Source organism: Salvia hispanica, chromosome 1 (genome assembly GCF_023119035.1).
Source record: "Salvia hispanica cultivar TCC Black 2014 chromosome 1, UniMelb_Shisp_WGS_1.0, whole genome shotgun sequence".
Lineage (NCBI taxonomy): Eukaryota > Viridiplantae > Streptophyta > Magnoliopsida > Lamiales > Lamiaceae > Salvia > Salvia hispanica.
Window position 1 is genome coordinate 52,603,684 of NC_062965.1, and position 25,713 is coordinate 52,629,396.

General features: G+C 34.6%; 4 protein-coding genes across 6 annotated transcripts; 3 read left to right on the plus strand and 1 right to left on the minus strand.

The window, feature by feature from the left end:
- Positions 1-26: 26 nt before the first annotated feature.
- LOC125219769 (probable choline kinase 1) lies at positions 27-3,352 on the minus strand. 2 transcript variants are annotated; one of them, XM_048121837.1, is made up of 9 exons: positions 3,198-3,352; positions 3,075-3,104; positions 2,574-2,941; positions 1,755-1,876; positions 1,475-1,670; positions 1,272-1,389; positions 1,137-1,184; positions 373-473; positions 27-284 (listed from the first exon to the last, which is right to left on the minus strand). In XM_048121837.1, the coding sequence occupies exons 3-9, from the start codon at positions 2,937-2,939 to the stop codon at positions 147-149; spliced, it is 1,089 nt and encodes a 362-aa protein (XP_047977794.1). In that variant the 5' UTR covers positions 2,940-2,941; positions 3,075-3,104; positions 3,198-3,352; the 3' UTR covers positions 27-146. The 2 variants fall into 2 exon arrangements, with proteins under 2 accessions (XP_047977794.1, XP_047977787.1); XM_048121830.1 differs by having other exon boundaries at positions 2,574-2,946.
- Positions 3,353-7,874: 4,522 nt separating this feature from the next.
- LOC125206838 (exocyst complex component SEC6-like) lies at positions 7,875-15,801 on the plus strand. The gene is made up of 26 exons (XM_048106061.1): positions 7,875-8,104; positions 8,185-8,321; positions 8,713-8,751; positions 8,915-9,003; positions 9,105-9,195; positions 9,366-9,455; positions 9,544-9,623; positions 10,053-10,145; positions 10,583-10,609; positions 10,708-10,803; positions 10,940-11,027; positions 11,110-11,154; positions 11,319-11,374; positions 11,514-11,622; positions 11,730-11,870; positions 11,955-12,134; positions 12,566-12,649; positions 12,734-12,820; positions 13,691-13,735; positions 13,931-14,009; positions 14,411-14,480; positions 14,568-14,655; positions 14,726-14,815; positions 14,989-15,105; positions 15,199-15,261; positions 15,565-15,801. The coding sequence occupies exons 2-26, from the start codon at positions 8,193-8,195 to the stop codon at positions 15,697-15,699; spliced, it is 2,211 nt and encodes a 736-aa protein (XP_047962018.1). The 5' UTR covers positions 7,875-8,104; positions 8,185-8,192; the 3' UTR covers positions 15,700-15,801.
- Positions 15,802-17,600: 1,799 nt separating this feature from the next.
- Positions 17,601-21,765, plus strand: LOC125202268 (tryptophan aminotransferase-related protein 3-like). Of its 2 annotated transcripts, XM_048100637.1 has the most exons (6): positions 17,601-17,959; positions 18,963-19,184; positions 19,734-20,025; positions 20,104-20,396; positions 20,896-21,176; positions 21,413-21,765. In XM_048100637.1, the coding sequence occupies exons 1-6, from the start codon at positions 17,658-17,660 to the stop codon at positions 21,631-21,633; spliced, it is 1,611 nt and encodes a 536-aa protein (XP_047956594.1). In that variant the 5' UTR covers positions 17,601-17,657; the 3' UTR covers positions 21,634-21,765. The 2 variants fall into 2 exon arrangements, with proteins under 2 accessions (XP_047956594.1, XP_047956595.1); XM_048100638.1 differs by lacking the exon at positions 18,963-19,184 and having other exon boundaries at positions 17,603-17,959.
- Positions 21,766-22,217: 452 nt separating this feature from the next.
- LOC125201828 (tryptophan aminotransferase-related protein 3-like) lies at positions 22,218-25,689 on the plus strand. Its single transcript, XM_048100091.1, has 5 exons — positions 22,218-22,561; positions 23,871-24,162; positions 24,235-24,527; positions 24,824-25,104; positions 25,355-25,689. The coding sequence occupies exons 1-5, from the start codon at positions 22,257-22,259 to the stop codon at positions 25,573-25,575; spliced, it is 1,392 nt and encodes a 463-aa protein (XP_047956048.1). The 5' UTR covers positions 22,218-22,256; the 3' UTR covers positions 25,576-25,689.
- Positions 25,690-25,713: the final 24 nt, after the last annotated feature.

Below are 25,713 nucleotides of genomic sequence, written 5' to 3' on the forward strand. Positions count from 1 at the left end.
TGGGTGTGTGAGTGAAGTCCAATTCATTATCAAAACTACTAAACACAATATGTATAGATTGAACACTTAAATTATAGTATCACTATACAATACATAATTTTTATGAAAAAGAAGGGGTTCAAGAATGAACACTTTCTTGGCTCTTCCTACACATCTCTAGCCGAGTTCACAGGCGTCTCGTCCCCGCCTCCGCCTTTCAAGATTTCCGGCTTTCTCAACCAGTACTGTTCAAACCTCTGCCTTGCATACTCCTTGTAATCAAACTCAATGTGGCTCACATATGCCTGCATTTTTAATGAAAAAATTCATTAGTTTAGTATGAAATCATGCTATAAATCTGTCGAAAAATCAACACGAAAATCGAGTATATACCGAGATCAGCCCCCACAGCCCCCAGAAGAGGTGGTTTGCAAGAGCGTATCTCTCCACATCATCTGCTAGCTGATCTACTGATGCCTCACTTGCTTCTTTTCCTGTGAAAATTCAATGATAAAATTTGGAAATAAATAAATGAAAGTAGATAAGGATGAAGATGTTTTATAAAAATGAAAGAAATAGTCTTTGATATTTATGTCACGTTTGACTATGAATTGGGAGAAATAGACAGACATTGGATCAAGATTTGACATTTTTCTAATGTGAAAAAGATATATCAACAATGACTTATACCTACTTCTCTTCTATTGGTTTATTGAGTAATCTACTTTTTTGATGTTTTTCTTCGACCGTTCGTAGATGCTACACTCGATGAATAATTCCACCATACACGTGTGATTGGACAACGATCGAATGCACCATCAAGATGTTAAAAGTTCGATTCTTGCTACATATTTGAAAATATTGCCTACTTCTAATGGTTTGTTAAGTATTCTACTTTTTGATTTTTTTCGACTGTTCGTTAGATGTTCCACCGGATGAATAATTCCAACGTACACGTGTGATTGGGCACCCATCAAATACAACATCGAGAGGTTTTAAGTTGTAATCTCTTCTACCATTCGTATATGTTACACCCGATGAATAATTCCACCATACACGTGTGATTGGACAGCCATCGTATGCAACATCGAGAGGTTTCAAGTTCGAGTCCTGGTTTATAAATTTGAAAAGAATAAAAATAAATGAAGAAAACCAACCTGAAGAGCTCAGATACTTCCTTATGAATCTCTTCCTCTCTTCTTCACCTTTTCAACAAATTAAATAGAAAAGATGAATAAACAAACTTTTTAAAAAATGGATCTTGATTCACACACAAACACACACTAACTAACCTGGATAATTAGTGTAGTCCAATATATGAGGTGTATCAGTGTGATAATTTGCAGCCATTTCACAAAAATGATTAGCAATGTCATATGCAATAGGATTATAGCTTGCATATTCATAATCCTGCAAATAAATTTCCACAAAAAGTTAACAAAATAAATAAATGCTACTGCTTATTGAAGCTCAGAAACTTTGAAGGGAGACGTACGATTATAGTTATGGTCGAGTCGTTGTCATCGATCATGATGTTCCCGTACTGCATATCGTTGTGGCAGAAGCCGATTTCTTGGTGATCCATTGATATGGCCTCCTCTAGCAGGATGATTTCTTGCTCCAAGATGTGTAGTTTGTACTCGTTGGCGTCACCGGGGGAGCACAGGCTCTTGGCCTCAGAGAGCCAGTTTCTGCACGAGGCGAAAACAAGCAATCAGAACAGGTCTCATGAGGTTTACTTTGCATATTGGTGAGTAGTCACAGATTGTTGGTACCTCAGTCTGTTCCATAGGAGTGGCTCTTTTGGAGGTGGCATTTCGAGCTCGTGGAAATCCCTCATCTTCGCTGCTATCAGGGCGGACGTCTCGGGGTCGCGGAGATCAGCGGATGATAGAGTCTGGACAAGTGAACAGATTTTCAACAAGAGGGAAAATGGTATTCAAGAAATTGCAGAAATCTAAAGATGATTATTTGTTGATTTTAATCTTAGTTTTCTTCTTGATTCAAACTTCTCAGAAAAGATCAAATTATAAGCAAGAATCACTCTCAAAACTCTACTCATTCAACATTTTCACAAAAAGCTCAAAGAAATGAAGAAAATCAAGATCAGAAATTTCTTCAGTGAGAGAAGCTCAAATTCAAAGGCATAAACATGAACAAGAATCAACATCATGAGAAGCTCAAATCGAAGGCGAAAACACGAACAAGATCAATAATTTAGATCAACAATCAGAATTAGGCCACAACAACAGAAGAATTAGCATATTGAATCAAATTGAAAGCTAAAAATGGAACAAAAATAAAGCCCTCAAGATCAAGAATCATGTCAATGAGAAGCTTCACATGAAAAAGAATTAACATCAGGAATAATTCAATGAAAAGCTCAAAATTGAAAGCTAAAAATGGAACAAAAAAAAAGTCATCAAGATCAAGAATCATGTCAATGAGAAGCTTCACATGAAAAAGAATCAACATCAAGAATAATCCAATGAAAAGCCCAAAATTGAAAGCAAAAACACTTCAACCTCAAGAATCACTCAAAATATAAATAAACAAGAAATCACCACATCCAAAAATGTGAAACAACTACATACCCTTGCATAGATGAACTCCTCAACTCTTCCCACTTTGAAATGCCCCAAGAGCTTAGGCCCGTAACCATGCTCCGACAAGCACTCGAACGTCCTAATCTCCTCCTCCCGGTTAAAAAACAGATCGAGCCCATCCCCATAAACCCGAACCAAAACCGTCCTCACTCCACCACCACAATCATCTCCATCAACCTTCTTAATAGGCCAACTAAGTCTATACACCACATTCGTCATCGCACCACTCAAATGAACCACCTTCAAGCCCTCAACATCAAACACTTCGCCCCAATTCGAAGCAAGCGACATCAAAAGCTTCCTCAATCCCTCCGGCCAAATTCCCTCCACAAATCCATTCGTCTTCACCGCCATCTCTTTTCTTCACAAACAACAAGATTCATTGGTCAATTCAGCTCCCAACATTTCCAAAACAAAATCAAAGAATTGAAATTTCACAATCAAAAGAATCCATAAATTCAATTCAAATTAAGGAATTTCCATACTCACATGTTAATTCTTCCAAAAATGCTTCAACTTCTGCAAATTCAGCTCAAGTTAGCTCCCACCATTTTCAATTGATACAAAGAAAATCAACGAATTCAATGAAAATCGCACAAACTAATTACTTACCAATTAAGAAAATATATTAAACCCTCGAAAATAAAATAAAAAACAAGTCTTGGAAATGTTTCAACTTCTGCAATATGAAGGGAGAGAAGAGAAGAGTCTGCATTTATAGAGATGAAAACGTTGAAAATATGGGATAAAAATAATTTAAATAATAATGAAAGAATCAATCATAATACACCAAGAATCAGCTTTTGATCTTGCTATAGTTTCTCCTTTTCTCATTCAAAATTAATTTTAAATATATTTTTTAATTATTTGTGACTGAGATTTCAAAAACGGTTAATTTTGTAACAGCGCTAATCACACGCATACATACGCGTGCCGGCATGTGTCCGCCAATAGGGTGAAGACACGTGTGCAGGTGAGCATTTGCCGGGAAAAATGAACTGCCTATTTTATTCAAAGTCAATGAGCCGCTAGATTATTGCCACGTAGCGGATTCGTTTATTTAGTTTTGATTTTGGATATTTTTGTTATTCAAGATTTTTTGGATAAGATTGTAATAAATTGGTTTTTATCTTTTCTCTTCTAGATATGACTGATTCTGTATAAGAGAATCGGGATAAGAGATTCTCTCTATCGTTATCAAGATTCTAAACTATACATGAAATTATATTGGAAGTATTTATTTTCAATGCTTGAAAATTGAGAATGGTTACGTGGTGTAAAAATTTCATGATCCTTTTATACGCCAATAGCCAATAATTTCTTGACAAATGGAAATAAATAATCCCTCCTACCACATCAATTACACACTAATTCAATTAAATTAATTACACAAAATAAACATCCACTAATTTTGGAAAGTAGAATTATATTACTATTATTAACTTTGAAAATTGCCATCATAGAGTAGGCGTGTAATATACTACTAGTACATATATATATACATGTATATTGTCCTCTTAACATAATAGGAGTAATATTTTACATATAAAAAAAATAATCATATTACTGTACATTTCATGTCAAGAAAAAAAAATTATTATTTGATAGTACTAGTTTGAGGTTTTATTGGTGAGAACTTTTTTTATTTTATATTTATATATATACGAAAACTTTACACAAATAAAAATTATGATTATAATATTATATTTTGTTATCACACTCTTAAGTTATCGTCATAATTTTTATTTGTAAATTATTTTTGTATATATATTATATATAAATATAAAATAAGAAAAAAAGGTCTCACTAATACAATTTTAAAATAGTATTGTCAAAGAGTAGTGTTGTAATATGATTACTTTTTTATGTGATATATGGTAGTATAATATTAAGGAAGTCTATAAATATATATTGTAGAAATAGTATATTGCACGCTTATTATATGAATGTAAATATGTAATCCATATTCTTTGCTACTTTCCGAAATTAGTGGAGGTTTATTTTGTATAATTAGTTTTATTGAATTGGTGTTTAATTGATGTGGCATAAAGGGGCTTAAGTATTTTCATTTGTCAAGAAATTATTAATGAGGACGTGAAGTACATCAAATCACTATGCCAACTTAGTATGAAAGGATAATGGAATTTTTACTCAGTTAAATGATTACAAAACCCATCAATGTGTTTCCATTCTTAGATTACATTCCCTTTTAGCTCAATCTCCTCTAGTATGAAATAATTAAATTATTGAAAATTGACTCGCATTTGAGTAAATTAAGGTGATGTTCGATATGCTTAACAAGAATCTATATATAAAATCATTTTACTTTTTAACTTTTACTTTCATAATTAAGTACTATTATTAAATTATAATATACTCCATATCTCAGTGAATATAAAGATAAGGCTTTAAAATATGTAACGTATATAAATCTATTATGTACCCACCAAAAAGTACTAGTTAAATTATGGTTCTGTTGTGGGAAACATGTATAAACACAGTCCAATTCCAGGAGGTCAAAGTAAGAAAGCAACAAAGTATCGTCATTTATTATTTACTAGTACTATATATTATTCTTGCGTCAATAATTGACTAAAAAAATTGGGAGCAACATTTCTATGTCCCACACGCAAAAAATCAAATAAGTATCTACTTCATTGACTTCTGAGTTTTGATGATTCAATACACTTGCATTAAATATATGTACTTAATATATACACAATTTATACTTTAATTTTTGTTTTTAATCTTCAAATAATTAAATAAATGTAGTAGGTTATCAATGGCGGCGAGTGAGGTGCATAAATTTTCCACTCTTTAAAATCAGCTAAATATTTCGAATTCGTTATTTTTGTGGAATTTTTTGCTAAGTGGAGCATGCACGATTTAAGTTAGATTACAACGTAACTATAAAAAATTTCATTAGAATGTTGTTATATATATAAACCACCCAACTGATTACAAATCAGGATAGAGCTAGTCAAATAAAGAAAGTTTGTATATATGTAGATAGAATTTCAATTTTCAAGATTGACAATTTCAACATGATTAGACAATTAGAGGCATGTAGATCAAAAATAGAATGAAGAAAAAATTAAGAAATTAAGTACTCAAAATATTCGACTTAACATGACTTGTTTATAACCTAAATTAAAAGGCTATAATTCTTTATATGTGATGCAAAATGATTGCTTTTTATTAGTGGTAGAATAACTGTCTTTATTCTAAAGAAACCCCATTAATATAGAAATTATTTCTCGCGTAAAAAAAAGCAATGGTTTCCATTTTTGTGACAATTATGAGTTTAGTGTTATTAATACACCTTTTGTATATAACAATCTAAAATCATGCTTTTAGAATAAAATACAAACACAAAATCTTGATGATTCCAAATTAAATTTTTGGACCACCACCACCATCACCACCATGATCGATGATTAATCAATCATTTAAATATATTAGAAATCTTATAAAGTTGAACTGGATCTCTAAATAATAGGACAATATAAAACTTTATTCAAGGCCATTACGTTTTCTTTGAATATTGCTTGACCAAAATAATGTAGTTCTTATTATAAAAAAATAGTGGCATTGAAATATTAATGCCTGTCACCTGTTCATAAATGATTTTATCCATATATATCTTAATATAATAGTATTATACTAATACTCCTTTAGTCTGAACTATGTCGAGTCAAATCTTTTAGGCATGAAGACTAAAAAATTGTGTTTAAAAATAGGAGAAGAAAATAAAATAGGAAAGATAAATAAAGAGTAAAGTAAGTGATTGAATAAAATAAAAGTGATTGAAATGTTTTGTCTTTTTTTTTTCAAAAAATAAGTACGACTCAACTAATTAATTAAAACTTAGTACGAATGAAATATAAACAGTAGCAAATTTGCACTAACTACAAAAAGTTAGCGATTTGTTAGTTTTTAAATAAAAAGAGTGATCATTGTAAGATGCAAATTGCTGCCTTTATTGTTGTATGTTGATCGTATTGGAAATATTTATATTAATGACTTAAGAAAAGAGAAGATTCCAAAGTATATGTTCTAGCTATCATTGTTTGGGAATCACTATCAACGGACTATATTTTTGCAATTTGTATGGTTTCGTACAATCCACCATTGTGAAACGTTGCATCATAAAATTAGTGCTTATTCTCCATAAATTATTTATAAAATTTAATATCTCTAATAATCGACTAGTACTCTTAAACTATACAAGTATCGAATTGTATAAAAATAAAGTTATGTGTGGTGTGATTTGGTCAAAGTATCATAAAGTGGGACATATATCATATGCTACCTTTCTCAATAAGGTGCCAGCTCTATTGGTGTCGCACCAATTAATTTGCCCTCCCAAAATAATAATACTAAGTTACTACTATTATTATATTGTTATTACTAGTACGTAACTAATTGCTAAATTTTCTTACCCAATTTGAATACTTTAAAAATCTCTAAAATCATTGTTCATGAAAATTGAAAAGACATGAATGTGCTCTAAAATAATTTTTCATGAAAATTGAAAAGACGTGAATGTGCAATATAGCTATTACAGGGTTTGAATTTGATAATGTGTATGAAGGCTATTGGCCGTTAAATTATAAACCGTAGATATATTTAGATATTTTTCATGAATTTAAATTGTGAATTCTACCAAGTCGAATTGATGCGACGCTTACGTGTCAATGACATTGACAATTGTATGTATATAAATATTTTTTTTCTCTCATTGATCTCTCTCTTCTCACTTCGCACATTCCTACATCCACCACCGATCGTATTTCCACCAACAACGACAATGACTATGCCGCCGCCAACCAATGTGCGGAATCCTAAAATGTGGAAGATTGCCTATATCGTCAGAATACATGATTTTTTATCCTAATTTGAGTACGTGGGTAAACCAAAATTTAACCTAGTTTGTAATTTTAAAGACCAATAGCCATTTTCATAAGGTAAGCTTATTTTGTTGGATTCATATCTTGTTAAAAAAATAAAATTAGAGACATTTCATTAATGCAAATGAAATTACTCCATTAAAAGTTATAACATATTAAACACAAGTTAGCACCGCCCAACTAGAGGCCCAACAATCGGGTGAGCCCAACCCGAATTGTTTTTGGGCATAGCGACTCGGCCCGAGTTATCGGCCCGTTTAGTATTTGAAATGATTTTTTTTACTCCATAATTTTGGTGAAATATATTTTGATCTAAATAAAAATAAAGCGAATAAATCGGTGGACAGTTATAACCGTCAATCGTTGTGAGTTATGATGTTCGATCATTCTCTTCGCGTGCTCTCTCTCTCTCTCTCAAACACACACACACAGCTGAATTATTGTTGAAATTCATGGACATATGCTTCAATGGCGGTGATGAACTGGCATAATATCGAATCTGTTCCGTTGAGTTCGTAACGCCTCGGATTGGAAGCCTAAACGTAAACTTTCGTCGATTATAGTTTGACAGGGCGCTGCGTTTCTATACGAGCGAGTCGCGATTGAAATGTGAGTTGAATTCTCTGAATTCAGCCAATTGTCCGTACATTTTCTCGGAATTTGATTGATTTGAGGGATTGTTTTCGTAGATAACAAGATGATGGCGGAGGATTTAGGGGTGGAGGCGAAGGAGGCGTCGGTGAGGGAGGTGGCGAAGCTTCTGCCGCTGCCGGAGCTCTTGCAGTCCATTGCTTCGATTAAAGCTGATTACATTGCCCGTCAACAGGTTGTTTTCAATGATTAGTTGATGGATTCTGCATTTTGTACAGTGAAATTTATGTCCATTATCTGGTAATTGATGAGTTTGTATGAATTACTTATGTGAATAAGTGATTTTGCTTGGAAAATTCTGAATTCATGGTTGTAATTGGAATCAGTTTGTTAAGGAATAGTAATTCTTAAAATGTAGATTTAAAGACCAATGGCTGAAGAGATAAATTGAAGGTTTGTAGAAGGATCATTACTTGTTTTGTATTCATAGCTTTGTCAGACATATTGATGGATGCTGTTTATTTAGTGTTGGAATTTTTGGTTCCTTCTTGAATTATTTTTGTTTCTTGCTGATGTTACTATAGTGAGTATATTTAGTTGACTTGTTTACCATTGTTTGGTGTCAGGCAAACGATGCACAACTCAGTACAATGGTTGCTGAACAGGTATAGATGGACCATGTACCATAACATTCTTACTTGTGTGTTGAATTCCCAACCTAAAATCTAAATCCTTCCATTTTTAGCTTTCTTTTAACTGTCCTGTAATCAATTATTGAGTGATTCTTGGATATAGTACTAATCTTTATTTGGTAATGGCTTGATTCAGGTTGAGCAGGCACAGTCGGGTCTAAAATCACTGAACTGGTCCCAAACGACGATAAATCAGCTCAGAGAAAATTTCTCTAATATTGAAAAGTACGAATATGATTTAACATACCCTACAACTCTCTCTTTCCCCAGTTTTTTGTCTTGAATTATGGAATTTTAAGGCTGACGAGAAATCATCTTTATCACAGGCTATGTCAACAATGTCAAACATTGATAGAAAATCATGACCAAATAAAGATCCTTAGTAATGTGAGGAACAACCTAAACACAACATTGAAGGTGAGCAGCACCTAAACACAACATTAAATCTTTACAATTGCATGATTGCAGTATACCTAGAAGTGTAAGGAACTTGTTTCTTGGCACTTTCACAGCTTGTGCTTCCATTTGTCTCTGTTAAAATTAAAACGTCTCATATTATGCCATATTATTTCATTGTGCTTTTGCAGGATGTGCAAGGCATGATGTCCATCTCTACTGAGGCTGCTGCTGCACGCAGTTCTTTGAATGATGACAATGAACTTATCAACACCTATGAGGTTGATATATCTGTGTGCTTCTATAACTTTTTCTAATTAGTCAAATATGAAAAATTATGCTACTGAACTAGCTTTGTCACAACTCTAGAGATTAACTAAACTGGATGGGAAACGAAGGTTTGCATTGGCAGCTGTATCATCAAATGAAGAAGAGGTTGGCCGGCTGAGGTCAGAAAGTGTGCTTGAATTTTTATCATAAGGTTTTTATGCAAAAGAATGCGTTTTAACTAATCATAACTGGACATATTTTTTTATCAGTATATATATAAACATTAAATAGACTAATTGGCAATACCTGCATATTTTGTTAGAAGCCAGACTGTAACCTTCAACGTAAATGGTTTACTCCATAGAATGGTGTCAATTCTAGGTTTTGTTTGTTTGTGAGTTTCTATAATGGGCCTTACTATAACTGAAGGATAAAAGTTAAGGCTCCGTGTATAGAATGAATTCATGTAGTCCTAATCCCATTAAAAGAATCTGAAATGTAGTTGAGACTTCCACTCATTCTTTTCTTTGTATGCATAAAGGATTTTATTCATATTTGTAAAAAAGTGTACTTTTACCTCTTTATGATGGTTATTCCGAATTCAACAGTGAATACTTTGAAGATATTGATCGCACATGGGAGACATTCGAGAAGACATTATGGGGTCATGTTTCGAACTTCATTAATCTTTCCAAAGAAAGGTATGCCTGCCTTTTGCTATTATAGAAACTCCGTTTTCTTGCCTCTTTGGTGTCTACATTTCTGGGTGACATAGTGCAGCGAACTTCCACTGAACTGCTCTCACTAGTTTGCAAAAACTTGTTTCAGGAAGACTTCAAATTGTAAATGACATGGCAGTTTTAAAAATTAAAGCCATGACTTGCTGGCTTGCCTAAACGTTTTAGTGGTCATTTACCAAAAGACATGATGAATTATACGTCAAATTTGAAATGTATACAAAATAAGTTTGAAAATTTAGGCTAGGACAGTTCTATTTGATCAATCATCTTTTACAGTAATACTTAAAAAAATATGCCACAATATTTCGCATTCCTTTCCAGATCTTTGACTAGAATTTAACCACTCTCCCAAGCATATCTTTTTTCTGATTATCACTGGAGTTTATTTTGATTTGCAGCCCTAAAACACTAGTTCGGGCATTGAGGTATGTATAATCTGAGTGAAACAATTTCCACATGAACTTTTGACCAGGATCGTCTGCATATTAATTCATCTTTTTTTCATAATGCTTAAAATGGAAAGGATTGTCGAAATGCAAGAAATCTTGGATCTAGAAATAGCTACTGAAGCAGCAGAGGCTGAAGGAGATGGTGGAATGCAGTCTCAAAGAAATACCGAGTATGTAGCGTTGGCCTAGGAGTTTATTTTGGAACTCGATATATTGTTCATGTTAATGCATAAAAACAACAGAAGTTGTTAATCTAAGTTTTTCCTTTATTAATAAAAACGGGAACCTGCATGTTCTTGCATATAGGAACACTAAAGGTAAAGGCTACAAAGATAAATGCTATGAGGAAGTAAGGACATCTATTGAGTCACGTTTCGAGCGATTGCTCTCTGAGGTTCATGTTTTCCTTGCTTCTATACATAAGTCTACATTTATATGTTAGTTCTCATTTAACTAGCAATGAAATGTGGTTTCAGCTTTTATTTGAGGATGTGAAGGGAGCTATAGAGGAGGCTAAAACGGTATATATTTACTTCCTGCCATATATATTCCTTTGCAATACTAATTTTTCTTTTCTCTATTTGGTCTCTTACATTTTTTTTCCTTTGGACATATGGCATTCACATTATAGAGCAAAAAGTTTTAAAGAATTTCTGATTCTGTGGAGTTTTCTGGTTATTGTCAGATTGGCGATGAACTTGGAGACATATATGACCATGCCACCCCTTGCTTTCCTCCCAGGTTTGCTATTTTTATTTGCAAACATGACTTTGTTCATTGGGATTGTTTAGTCACCCCCTTGAAGAGGCCTATTTGGCTATTTTTTTGTTTCTTCTCGATGAAAAAAGTAGCTTGGTTATTGAAATTTTTGTTCCTTCAGATTTGAAATCTTCCAGCTCGCTGTAAATCTTTATACTGAGAGGTTTGTCCAGTGGCTGAGGTTACTCAGTGACAGGGCCAATGATCTGACAAATATAGAAATATTAAAGGTACATTCATCTGAACCTACAGATTTTGGTGCAAAACTTAAAACGATAATATAAAATATCGATTATTTTATTATCTGTTCTCTACTTTGAACGCATACTTGCTTCAGGTAACTGGCTGGATACTTCGTTACCAAAATAATCTAGTTGAACTTGGTGTTGATGAGACTTTTGCCCAAGTTTGTTCTGAGAGTGGTGCAATGGACCCACTTATGAATGCTTATGTAGAACGAATGCAAGCCACAACACAGGTAACTGAGAGAGCATTTCTGATGCTTTCTTTCATATCAGATCGCCATTATCTGGCCAAGCTAAAGGCTTCTTGCGTTTTGTAGAAATGGTATATGAACATATTAGAGGCGGACAAAGTACAGGCACCAAAGAAAACAGAGAGTGGAAAGTTGTACACCCCAGCTGCAGTGGATTTGTTTCGTATCCTTGGAGAACAAGTACAGATAGTACGAGAAAATAGCACTACCCTCATGCTATACAGAATTGCTCTATCCATCATCCAGGTAGGTTCAACTTGAGTAGCTTACGAACCTTGACAAAGCTGTTATTTTGTCACACTGGCTTTACTGATTCCATTAACTATGACTGTTTAGAATGAAAATCTGTTTTTGATCATCTCCAATTTATGCACCTGTTATATTTGCTTATGTTACTACATAGAGAAGCTATTATCCCTTTGAAAAAAATATGATTCATTAAGAAAGAGAAAGAGATCTTTTGAAATGTGCAGTATACTGTCTTTTCAGATCTGAATACATGTATACCAAAGAGCCTTATTTTACAACATTGGTTTTCCTGATATATTCCAATTATATTATCTAAGCTAAGGGCAATTGTATTATCCATTACTATTATAAACGGGTGTATGAAGAGGTACTTCTGAACATCAACTCAATGGTAATTGCCAACGGTTTTGCTTTTCTTCTCCTTGCAGGTAATGATTGATTTTCAAGCAGCTGAAATGAAGAGCTTAGAACAACCTCCTTCTGAAGTTGGTCTAGAAGTTTTGTGTGCCATGGTATGTGAATTATGCAAACACATAATATGTGATAGTGACATCAAACACTTATCCGAGCTTCTCATTCCTATCATTTTATGACAGATAAATAACAATCTCCGCTGCTATGATCTTGCCTCGGAGCTAAGTACTACCACACTTGAGGCTCTGCCAGAGAATTATGCCGAGCAGGTAAATATGTGATAGGGAACTTTTACCTCAGTACAGAGTTTCAGCAAAATTCAAAGTTTACTATCTATGCCACCTATAACTTATCCTTTAGTCCTAAATGTGAAAGTCAAACCTTCTAAATTCGTAATCACACTTAGGTGGATGAACTTTATCCTTTGAACTTGTGCTACATCCACTTAGTTAAGGCTTATGGGCCACCTTAGTCTAGTATGAGATAATTTACTAATAAGTCGCTCGTTCTGTACTTTTTATTTTTATTTAACTCATAAACGTCTTAGTCAAGATAACTAGACTGGTTTACTTATCACATTATCTAGCAATTAAGTCTAATTAAATGAATTAGAGAAACAATACAATATGCTAGTTTTCTTCTCTACAACATTCTTCAGCTTCTATTTTTCCATGTTCGATAGGAAACACTTTATGCCTTTCTAGTATTGTGCGGTGAGGTTTACTCCACAATTCTTTTACATTGAGTACTAAACCTAGGAAATATTTCCATAGCATTACTTTCAAATTTATTGTTCTTTTCATTCAACTGTCATAGTTCATTCTACACTTCTGATGTATCGAACGAGTGCATTGTTCTCTTAAAGAAAATCAGGAAGTAGCACAATGCTCCTTCATCTCTACATTTGATCTTGGCAGGGCCCTCCTTTAAGCGTGATATTAACACCAGAAAAGCAGAAGGCATGGTCTAATAGAGTGATATTCTTTGATTTTTGTTGATTTGACAAAGCTCTAGTCACTTCTATATTGACATATACTTAGAAGAACCAAACATTAATATGGTTTCTTGATACATGATCTTACCATAATGGATAACAAGTCTTGATGATTCTTTGAGCTGATTCTTTGTCATGTGTACAGATAAGTTTTGATGAATCTAGCAAAGGCTTCCTCTTGGTTGCAAAGGTGCGATAGTAATTTTAATCTTCTGAGTGAAAGACTACTTTATGGTATTTTTATCATCTGTCTAGCATCAATATTTTTCTGGCCTTACTTCTCTTCTCAGAACTCCCTTCCATTGGACAAATATTGTCTGCATGAGTAATAAGTATGCCATATCTTTTTTTATGATCGTAAAGTGGTATAATGTATAATAACTAGGAAGCTGTACGCCAAACGGTTACTGTCATTTTTGAAGATCCGGGAGTTCAGGAGCTACTTGTAAAGTTGTATCAGAAAGGTATGCCTCATATGAAGTCAGTGGATTATCTGTTTGCACATGGTACATTTTGGCTCCTTTTGTTCTTATGCTGATATTTCAACTTGCACACTTAGAAAAGGATAATTTTGAAAACAACACACCTTAATCAGATAAACTCGACCGAAGAGAACCTGCTTCAAGAATGGAGTAACTTCCTTATGATTATAGTTTCGACCACTTAAAGTATTTACTTCAAGAAAGGATAATATTTTCATTGTGAACTGTATCGTGCCAATGGTCTTCTCCAAGTGATCCAGAAGGAGTATGGATTCACTATATGTGGAAAAGTAATTTCACAGGATGTTAGTTAAAGCACAATCTTAACAGGCTAAATTTGTAACAATTGCACTTATTCAGATAGTGTCTTTTTTCATTTACAGATTGGATGGAGGGACAGGTAACCGAATACCTAATTGCTACATTTCGTGATTACTTCTCCGATGTCAAGACGTGAGTTATTTACTTGGTTCAGGTAGTCGACTTATCTGTTCCTGGATGATTCGGTTTATTCATTATCCCTTTGTGATCACATAAAAGGTATATTGAAGAAAGATCATTTAGGCGATTTCTTGAGGCCTGCCTTGAAGAGACTGTCATCGTCTATGCTGACCGTCTGCTCATACAGGTTCCAATCATTTACCAATTAACTTTCAACAATCTGTGAACATGCCAATTCCCTTGATTCTTCTCTGTAGAAAAACTATATCAAAGAAGATACAGTTGAACGGATGAAGCTCGATGAAGATGTCATCATGGAATTCTTCTTGGAGTATATGACCAACACTGTAAGCACTATTTTACTAAGCAACTCTCTCTTTTTGTACCATGATGGTAAAACAGGCCTCACCATATGTTGAACGTTCTTGCTTTCGGGTCTTGTTACTTATGAACGTTTTGGATGCTGGATTTTTATACTGATTTCAACCTTACAATTGTAAGATAACTTGTGGAATTGCAGAAAGTTGAAACCAGGGTGAAGGTACTTGCTGAATTAAGAGAACTTGCTTCAGCAGAAAGCCCAGATACCTTCACACTTGTATACACAAATATTCTCGACCACCAACCAGACTGCCCTGTAAGTCCCACATTCATTTATTTTGTTGAAATCAAATCAAAATAGGATTGATTATTAATTCAATACATCTACATTTGTATTTTACTTTTGCAGCCGGAAGTTGTCGAAAAATTGGTGAGCTTAAGAGAAGGCATACCTCGAAAGGATGCTAAAGAGGTACAATGATATAACTCACTTCTTCTATACTGTGACAGCCGATATAGAAATGTAGAGGTCGACACTATTAAGTATAATCGACACTTTTCTTTAGGAGACACGTCTGCACGGTGCAGACAGATCTGAAATCGTACTATCAATATAACCAACACAATTTTTAGGATTGACACTTCAATGTCATTTTTATGATAATTGACACTTTTAAGAGGTCTGCACGCCCGATCGTACGTGCAGATGTCCTCACATGAGTCTGAGCGAACTCAGCTTCGAGTGATCTGATGTTTTGGCTACTCTGTGAAACAGGTGATTCAGGAATGCAAAGAGATATACGAACATTCTCTCGTTGACGGAGTTCCTCCAAAACGAGGCTTCGTTTTCTCTAAAGTGAAGTGTCTGCAAGCTTCCTCCAAAGGAGGCATATGGCGAAAACTCACTTAGTCCCAAAATAGTTACTCTACTTACTCTTTTTTTCACTTTTTTGTCATGATCTTTGTAAAATGATTTCAATTAATCTCGTCATATTACAAATTTACAATGTAATTTGCACTTTCACGATGATAATAGTACTACTTGCACAATAAAAATTACTCCTACTACTAAATCTTGTAATAAACTCAATATTAAATACTTCGGCTATAATTTGTTTGGAGCTACGCACAATTGTCCACGCTCTTGTTACGGTTCGTATATAAATGAAGTAAATTTGTACGATAACAAATATATATGCAAAATATAAAAAGAATTTAAATAGGATTTTGTATAGATTGAATACAACTAAAACGACATTTTTAAACTTTATTTGGAACCAAAACGTTGTAGTTTCCCATTTGCATGTGCGATGTCTAAAAATAATATTATCTTCATCCCCAAAAAAATACTAGAAAATTTAACAATGGCATAAATTCTAGTACACAATTGATGAAATAGAAGAAATATATAAATAAAATGAGGCCACTTCAATAGAAAGTGACAAGAAAGAGAGAGGAAGGACTTGTCTTCAAACGACTTTAGATTTAGAAAAAAAATCCCAATGTGGAAAATATGTCTTAAGCTGGCAATCGAGAAAGTTGAGATTCATGAGGTATTTCATACAGTGAGTATTCCATCCATTCCACATTCATTTCATTTCTGCACTCAGTTTTGATAAAATAATAATAATAGTTAAAATGATGAGAGAATAATGTAGAGAAGAATCACAGAAGGAGTATTTTTGAAGCAGAGAATGCTTTGTATTTCTTGTACTACAGTATGTATTTGAGAAGCACATCACCCCAGTATTTATAGAGTTATTTGAGACTCTTTAATACACTATTCAATGTAGTTGGCAATACATGACAACCTTAATCAATGTAGTAGGAACTCTACAATACGTTAGAACCTTAAAAGTATTAATGTGTTCTAGGAACTCTAGCATAATAAATGTAATTGTGGCTAATTATTGCTTACTTTGACAATAGGTTCATTACTTTTCTACACAAACCACAGATATAAAATTCCACACTAATTAATCAATAGCGTTATCTTATCTATAATCAATAGATGTCCAAGAAAAATGAAGTTCACGTGTGTTATCTTCTCACGTAATCGAATTATATTTATTTCAATAATAGCATTTTTTATTAACATTGATTGATATTATATGCTATATACATATATTAAAAGTGTATTAGTTTCACCATTGCATGATATATTAATTAGTCAAAATGACGTGATAATGAATTTCTTAGCTTGATTCGCTCTTGCAATTTCATGCCCTAATATTCTCACGTGATAATCGAGGATAAGAATTCCACTTGCTTTCTCAAAAACAAAAAATATCTCTGACTTTGTGGTCCGAATTTTTTTCCTTCACATAAATTCTGTTCATTGTTTCAGCTTGATACTGTTTATTCAACAGAAAAAATAAAAAAAATATTATATTCTTAACCCACTTGCTATTCATCCATCCAACTTTTCTCCATAATTAGTCAAAAATATACTCGATCAATCTATTTAAATAGTGAACCAAGAAAGTTCTACGATGAAAATGAAAATTAGTAACAAAAATACCTTGTTTATTACTACCATTTAGAAAAAAATCAATATCAAAGTCTACATGCTTTTCATGACCACCAACTTTTCTATAGTCATGATATCAATTAAATGAAATAGACAAGTACAAGTCGTCAAATTTTGGGTTGAAAATTCAAATAAAAATATAAGGATTTTTCATTTTTTTTTTATAAATTAAGATAGTTTTCATCAACATAAATAGTATTTATTGTCAATAAAAAAGTCAAGGTGGGGCTACATATATAGTCCAATAGATTTTCTTATAAAAGAAATAATGAATTTCTCCATATAAGGCTACAATTTATTATAGTAAGAGAAAAAGAAAAGGAGAGATATTAAGGTCCATGGTTATGGGTGGAAAGGGAAAGAGTTATTGTTGGTTGAGTTTGTGTTTATTGGGTTCTACAATTGTTAATATATACTTTTTGAGTGATTTATATATTGATGGGAAGGGGAAGGTGAGTTGGAGTGAAGAAGGTGCAGCAAAAGCAGAAGAAGTTGCATCTATATATTGTTCAAATCATGGAAGGGCTTATTTGGATGGAGTTATTGGTGAAGATGGGAAGCCTGTTTGTGAGTGCCACACTTGCTATGCTGGCTCTGATTGCTCTTTGTTATTACCTCATTGTGCAGCTGATGTTGACAGGTTCTCTCTCTCTCTCTCTTATTTCTTTATGTAGTTTGAAGTAAATCATGTTGTATGATGGATCATATGAGGATATGGAATGTCTTGTAGATGGTATAATTAGTCTCTCTATGTATTGTCTTGTAGAAGATATAAAACAGTTAAAACATGTTTGGTAGGATAGATAACTTATCGTTATTTGGAATTCAATGGCTATTATGTAGCTCAATTATGTTCTGAATTTTATGATCAAAAATATCGGATAAGTTTTCTACCCTACCAAACATGTTAGAATGATGGTGGTCATATGATGGAGAACGCAATATGGACAGTCTTGCAGATGTTATTATATGGTGACTGTATATATGCATAATACATACTACTTCTGTCCCAAAATAAGAGTTATATTTAGTGTGGACACGAATTTTAAGAAATATAAAGAAAAATGGGTTAAATAAGTTAGTTAACTATGGTATTAGTTTTATAAAATAATGTGAGCTGAATAAATTGATGGAATGTGAGGCATACTTATCATTTATGGTAAAAGTGAACTGTGACTCTTATCCTGAAATGGATTAAAATGATAAAATGTGATTTTTATCGTGGGACGGGGGTAGTAGTTATATCATTATGGATGGTTGTGAATTGTGATAGAGGTTTGAGAAAACCGATAATTCAACTAGGGATTGCTAGTAGGTTAGAGTCTTGGTCAAATAGAGAATATATGATCAACTAATAAAAGAGCCACCAAAATAAATCAATAAAATAATTTCATTGAAAATGACGATCACAATGGTTTTCTCTTGCAACTTCCGCCAAAACAATAAATACGATGCATGGGATTTTGGGTGTACAAATTTTAAAGCATATGAGGGAATTTAATTTTTATTTCATGATTATTCATGTAGTAGCATACATTATGCAAATCTTTATGTGGAGTGTCACTATGAAAAATAAATAACTTAGGTAATACATTAGTTTAACTTCATAAATTGATTACTAATTATTGTATTATTCAATCTAGAGGTGCCCACGGTTCCAGAATCGACGGTTACGGTTCAGAACCGCAGGTTTCGGTTTTGAAAATTTCCGAACCGGAACCAAACTGCGAGGGTGTTTTGCGGTTATGGTTTCGGTTCCAAAACCGCCGGTTTCGGTTTTGGTTCCGAACCGGTGGTTTTCCGACGGTTTTTCACAGTTCTAAATCGCCGGTTTTTGGCGGTTCCGGCTCGATTTCACAGTTCCGGTAAGGTTTCGGTTCAAAAATTTTGGAATCTGAACCGAACCACGGTTCTATAATCGACGGTTTCGGTTCGGGTAAATTCTCACGATTTCGTGGTTAACTGCCGGAACCGTAAACCTTGAGCACCTCTAATTCAATCCTCACAAATACTTAAATAGGCTTGGTGCCAATTCTATGCCATTGTGATTTTCGAACGGTAAAACCTAGTTGGTAGTCCGACACCCATATATACATTAGCGAGATATTTTATGGTAGCAAAATTAGTGGAGTACTACTATTGTTTTAATTTTTCTTGTCCAATTAATGTATTAAGAAAATGAACGATGATAAAAAACTGACTTCGGACCGTTAGGTCCGAAACTGCCCTTTATGTTTCAGAGGCTTCAAAACGTCGGTTTGGCCTGGCCGATGGCTCGGCCAGGCCAATAGGAGAATTCCGACCGGGTCATGTTATTATGGCCCATCACAACTCAAAACCAACAATTTTGCTTGTGCTTTTTCATCTACTATGATCTTTTAACTCTTTATACTATTTGTTTTGTCCAAGTGTAGTGGTGATCCACTATTCTTGGAGCCCTTCTGGATGCACCATGCATCCAGCAGTGCAGTTCTTATCTCAGGTTGGCATAGAATGAGCTACAGCTTCCCCGGCCCGACCCCCATCTCCGAGGTGCTCGACAGCCACATCCGACGCATCCACCACGTGGCCAAAAACGCCCTAACCGATGGCAAATACATAGTCTTTGGTGCCGGATCCACACAGCTCCTCAACGCAGCCGTCTACGCCCTCTCCGCCAACCTCTCCTCCCCAGCAAGCGTCGTTGCATCCGCACCTTTCTACCCGGTTCGTCTCCCTTCGTAACCTTAAATGGATCCTCTAAAAACACTCTCACCTCTACCCTTGCTTTTTTCCACCTTGTAGATTTACAAGAGTCAGACAGACTTCTTCCAAAACGAGAACTACGCGTTCAAAGGGGAAGCCTCGTTGATGAGCAACGCCTCGTATGCAAACACGAACGTGATCGAGTTCGTGACCTCCCCCAACAATCCAGATGGGAATCTGAAGGAGGCTGTGTGCAAAGGGCCTAATGTGAGAGCTATTTATGATCATGCCTATTTTTGGCCTCATTTTACAGCAATTCCTTCCCCTGCTGATGAGGATGTCATGATTTTTACCATGTCTAAGCTCACCGGTCACGCGGGAAGCAGATTCGGGTAATGATTCATCCTTCATTTTCCCATTTTTTCAAGAATCAAAACCAAATTATTCAAGAATAGGACAGTAAGTAGGCTGCAATCTCCCCTGTTTCACCACATTGCTTTATATATAACATGAGCAATTTCAATCTTTTTCAAGATTCCATTTTTATTTTAGTAAATAAAATATCATGTCACATCTACCACAAAATCATCAGCCAAACACTATTGTTATAATTTGGAAAGAATCACTATTGTTAGTTCTAACTTGTAAGCAAGGCTGCAATCTCCCCTGTTTCACCACATTGCTTATCAATCTTTTTCAAGATTCCATTTTTATTTTAGCAAATAAAATGTTATGTCACATTCTACCACAAAATCAGCAGCCAAATCATACTAGAATACCATTTAATAATTTTAAAAAATTACTATTGTTAGTTCTAACTTGTAAGTAAGGCTGCAATCTCCCCTGTTTCACCGCAATGAAAACCTCAGATTTCTCGATGTCTAACGACAGATGGGCTCTCGTGAAAGATGAGGAAGTATACAACAACATGATGACGTACATATCAGTAGCAGAGATTGGAATCTCAAGAGAGACTCAGCTTAGAGCTCTGCAGCTTATGAAAGCAATTCTTCGTGGAGATGGCAAGGAGATCTTCGATTATGCATTCGAGAAGATGAGTGATCGTTGGGGAAAAATAAGCCGAGTTTTCTCAAAGTCGAAGCGTTTCTCCATTCAAGAAATCCCACCATTGTACTGCAACTTCTTTGATAAAGTTAGGGGACCTTCTCCAGGTGATCATTTGGACTCAAATCTTGAATATTATTATGCTTATAGATGTTAATTTAAAAGAAAAATAAATAAATAATGGTTTCTTGCATCTTTGAATTTGATGGAGGATTTAAGATTGTGTTGTTGCTATGATCAAACTATATGTAGTGGTGTTATTGAAAACATTTCAAAAGTTGTTTCAGAAGTATTCAAGATTGATCAAAAGTTACATTAATATAACATACTATAATGTTGTTAGGTTATGCATGGGTGAAATGTGAAAGAGAAGAAGACCTAAATTGCACAAGAGTTCTCGGGGAAGCAAACATCATCGGTCGGGCAGGCAGCAGGTTCAGCGTCGCTGACCGCCACGTCCGTCTCAGCCTGCTCAAGGGCGACGATGATTTCAATCTATTGTTGAATCGTCTCGAGACACTAGTGGACGAGGAAGGCGGGCCGGAGGCCGTGTCAAGCTTTTAACGATCAATCTCATAGTTGATCTTGATTTAATAGGAGCTGTATGTTATATTCTACATAATGTTGTACAAAATCATTCAACTTGAAATTGCTTCTCATTGCCTATTTAATTCAAAATATCAAATTAAGACTCCACATTATCAATTTATTTGCAATGGACCCAGTTAAATTTATCGTTTTGATATTAGTTAACATTAAGATAAAACGGAATATTATTCTTAACCCACTTGCTATTCATCCAACTTTTCTCCATAATTAGTCAAAAATATACTCGATCAATCTATTTAAATAGTGAACCAGGAAAGTTCTATGATAAAAATGAAAATTAGTAGTAACAAAAGTACCTTGTTTATTACTACCATTTAGAAAAAATTCAATGTCAAAGTCTACATTCTTTCATGGACCATTTTGTGACTTTTAACCATGTTTAAGTAGCTTTCATCAACATAATAGTATTGTCAATAAAAAAAGCATGCAGCATATAGTATATGATAATGAAGTCAAGGTAGGGCTACATATTTCATATAGTCCAATAGATTTTCTTATAAAAGAAATAATGAATTTCTCCATATAAGGCTGCAATTTATTATAGTAAGAGAAAAAGAAAAGGAGAGATATTAAGGTCCATGGTTATGGGTGGAAAGGGAAAGAGTTATTGTTGGTTGAGTTTGTGTTTATTGGGTTCTACAATTGTTAATATATACTTTTTGAGTGATTTATATATTGATGGGAAGGGGAAGGTGAGTTGGAGTGAAGAAGGTGCAGCAAAAGCAGAAGAAGTTGCATCTATATATTGTTCAAATCATGGAAGGGCTTATTTGGATGGAGTTGTTTCATCATTTGATGGGAAGCCTGTTTGTGAGTGTCACACTTGCTATGCTGGTTCTGATTGCTCTTTATTATCACCTGATTGTGCTGCTGATGCTGATAGGTTCTCTCTCTTCTGTCTTCTCTCTTCTTTCTTTGGGGACTGGATCATCTGCTGTGCAAAATTGCACAGCATCTCGTGCTGTTTCTAATACACAAATAAAATAATATATATTTATAGTATTAATTTATTAATTTAATTTATTTGATTTTTTTATTCCTTTGTCACCACCTTCTGCTGTGCAAAATTGCGCAACATAGGATTCATATCCCTTTCTTTGTGTAGTTTGAAGTAAATCATGTCGTATGAATTTGTCTCTCTCTCTCTCCAAATTGCAACTAATTAATCATGTTATTTATGAAAACTTTTACTTTCTGATGAAATGAGTATTATTTTTCACTAACAATACTTCAATCACTTTTCTTTTTATCTCTCTCCTACTTTACAAATTGTATATTAAAGCCAGTACCGTTTTAAATGTTGTCTATTTTTTATTTTGGGAGATTAGATTAATATAATAGATTGCTTGAATTCTATGGTGTCTTGGTCAAATAGAGAATATATGAAGTGATCAACTAATCAAAGAGACACTAAAGTTAAATATCAATATAATAATTTCATTGAAAATGAGACTTTACCTTCATAAATTGGAACTTCATGCACGTCCCACGGAAGGGGTCAAATATGAATATAATACTTATTTCATTGTAAATGAGACTTTACCTTCATAATAAAAACTAATATACTCCTCATAAATACTTACATAGGCTTGGTGCCAATTTTAGCCTTGTCAGTGATTTTCGGTGTTGTAAAGCCTAGTTGGGATTTTATACGTAACGTTTTCACCCGTATTTAAAAACGTGAAAAAGTGAGATATTTCACCGTAACAAAATTATACTTCTCGTAAAATTTGATACACTTTTCTTTTTTGTCCATTTCATAAAAGTAGTTTATTTCTATTAATGTCCATTCTCATATATATTAATTTATTTGAAATTTATACCTAGGGCCCACCATTCTCACTATCCATTAATACTATTTTAACTACCCTTCTCCTTCTTTTGTCTTTTACTTTATTAATTATGCAGTAATTCGCATGCAGTTCCATATGTCTCTATTTTTATGGGTGGTGGAGCACTGTTTTAGTTTTTCTTCTAAAATAAATGTTAAGAAAAGGAAGGTAAAGAAAGCCTGACTTCGGACCATTTATGGTTAAGAGCCGTGAAAGCATCGGTCCGACCTGGCCAATGGCTCGGCCAAGCCAATAGGAGAAATCGGACCGAAAAATTCCGATCGGGTCATGTTGTTATGGCCCATCACAATTCAAAACCAACAATTTTGCCTCTAAAGTTATTTTTTTGTCCAAGTGTAGTGGTGATCCACTATTCCTGGAGCCCTTTTGGATGCACCATGCATCCAGCAGTGCAGTTCTTATCTCAGGTTGCCACAGAATGAGCTACAGCTTCCCCGGCTCGACCGCCATCTCCGAGGTGCTCGATAGCCACATCCGACGCCTCCACCACGTGGCCAAAAACGCCCTAACCGATGGCAAATACATCGTCTTTGGTGGCGGATCCACACAGCTCCTCAACGCAGCCGTCTACGCCCTCTCCGCCAACCTCTCCTCCCCAGCAAGCGTCGTTGCATCCGCGCCTTTCTACCCGGTTCGCCTCCCTTGACAACCCTAAATGGCTAACTAAATCCATCCTCTAATAAACTTTGTTTCCATCTTGTAGCTTTACAAGACTCAAACAGATTTCTTCCAAAACAAGAACTACGCGTTCAAAGGGGAAGCCTCGTTGATGAGCAACGCCTCGTATGCAAACACGAACGTGATCGAGTTCGTGACCTCCCCCAACAATCCAGATGGGAATCTGAAGGAGGCTGTGTGCAAAGGACCTAATGTCAGAGCTATTTATGATCATGCCTATTTTTGGCCTCATTTTACAGCAATTCCTTCCCCTGCTGATGAGGATGTCATGATTTTTACCATGTCTAAGCTCACCGGTCATGCAGGAAGCAGATTCGGGTAACGATTCATCCTTCATTTTCCCATTTTTTTTCAAGAATGGGCTGCAATCTCCCCTGTTTCACCACATTGCTTATCACTCTTTTTCAAGATTCCTTTTTTATTTTAGTAAATAAAAAAATATCATGTCACATTCTTGATTCTACCACAAAATCAGCAATTAAATCATACTAGAATAATCCATTCAATAATTTGGAAAGATCACAATTGTTAATTCTAACTTGTAACCAACAAGGCTGCAACCTCCCCTGTTTCACCACAACGAAAACCTCAGATTTCTCGATGTCTGACGACAGATGGGCTCTCGTGAAAGATGAGGAAGTATACAACAACATGATGATGTACATATCAGTAGCAGAGATGGGAATCTCAAGAGAGACTCAACTTAGAGCTCTGCAGCTTATGAAAGCAATTCTTCGTGGAGATGGCAAGGAGATCTTCGATTATGCATTTGAGAAGATGAGTGCTCGTTGGGGAAAAATAAGCCGGATTTTCTCAAAGTCGAAGCGTTTCTCCATCCAAGAAATCCCACCATTGTACTGCAACTTCTTTGATAAAGTTCGGGGGCCTTCTCCAGGTGATCATCTGGACTTAAATCTTGAATATTACTTGGATGTTTATTTAAAAGAATAATAAATAAAAATTGGTTTCTTGCATTCCTGAATTTGATGGAGAATTCAAGATTGTGTTGTTGCTATGATCAAACTATATGTAGTGGTGTTATTGAAACATTTCAAAAATTGTCTCAAAACTATTTATTTGTTTATTATTCATTCACCCTCTTTTTAAAAAATAGCTATATTAATATAACATAATAATATTGTTAGGTTATGCATGGGTGAAATGTGAAAGAGAAGAAGACCTAGATTGCACAAGAGTTCTCCGGGAAGCAAACATCATCGGTCGGGCCGGCAGCAGGTTCAGCGTCGATGACCACTACGTTCGTCTCAGCCTGCTCAAAGGCGACGATGACTTCAATCTATTGTTGAACCATCTCGAGACACTAGTGGACGAGGAAGGCGGGCTGGAGGCCGTGTCAAGCTTTTAACGATCAATCTCATAGTTGATCTTGATTTAACAATGTGGATATAGTGAGGAAGCTGTATGTTATAGTATGCTATATAATGTTGTACAAAATTATTCAACTTGAAATTGCTTCTCATTGCCTATTTCATTCAATACACTA

What these genes read in the sequence shown, in the direction of transcription:
- LOC125206838 (XM_048106061.1), top strand. Translation starts at nt 8,193, where the DNA reads ATGATGGCGGAGGATTTAGGGGTGGAGGCGAAGGAGGCGTCGGTGAGG. An exon ending in ATTACATTGCCCGTCAACAG is followed by an intron (nt 8,322 to 8,712) that starts GTTGTTTTCAAT and finishes GTTTGGTGTCAG; the next exon opens with GCAAACGATGCACAACTCAG. An exon ending in ACCACCAACCAGACTGCCCT is followed by an intron (nt 15,106 to 15,198) that starts GTAAGTCCCACA and finishes TTACTTTTGCAG; the next exon opens with CCGGAAGTTGTCGAAAAATT.
- LOC125201828 (XM_048100091.1), top strand. Translation starts at nt 22,257, where the DNA reads ATGGTTATGGGTGGAAAGGGAAAGAGTTATTGTTGGTTGAGTTTGTGT. An exon ending in CATCCGCGCCTTTCTACCCG is followed by an intron (nt 24,163 to 24,234) that starts GTTCGCCTCCCT and finishes TCCATCTTGTAG; the next exon opens with CTTTACAAGACTCAAACAGA. An exon ending in AGTTCGGGGGCCTTCTCCAG is followed by an intron (nt 25,105 to 25,354) that starts GTGATCATCTGG and finishes TAATATTGTTAG; the next exon opens with GTTATGCATGGGTGAAATGT.
- LOC125202268 (XM_048100637.1), top strand. Translation starts at nt 17,658, where the DNA reads ATGGTTATGGGTGGAAAGGGAAAGAGTTATTGTTGGTTGAGTTTGTGT. An exon ending in TGTGCAGCTGATGTTGACAG is followed by an intron (nt 17,960 to 18,962) that starts GTTCTCTCTCTC and finishes TATTCAATCTAG; the next exon opens with AGGTGCCCACGGTTCCAGAA. An exon ending in AGTTAGGGGACCTTCTCCAG is followed by an intron (nt 21,177 to 21,412) that starts GTGATCATTTGG and finishes TAATGTTGTTAG; the next exon opens with GTTATGCATGGGTGAAATGT.
- LOC125219769 (XM_048121837.1), bottom strand. Translation starts at nt 2,939, where the DNA reads ATGGCGGTGAAGACGAATGGATTTGTGGAGGGAATTTGGCCGGAGGGA. An exon ending in ACTCGACCATAACTATAATC is followed by an intron (nt 1,390 to 1,474) that starts GTACGTCTCCCT and finishes ATTTATTTGCAG; the next exon opens with GATTATGAATATGCAAGCTA. An exon ending in GGACTACACTAATTATCCAG is followed by an intron (nt 1,185 to 1,271) that starts GTTAGTTAGTGT and finishes TTTGTTGAAAAG; the next exon opens with GTGAAGAAGAGAGGAAGAGA.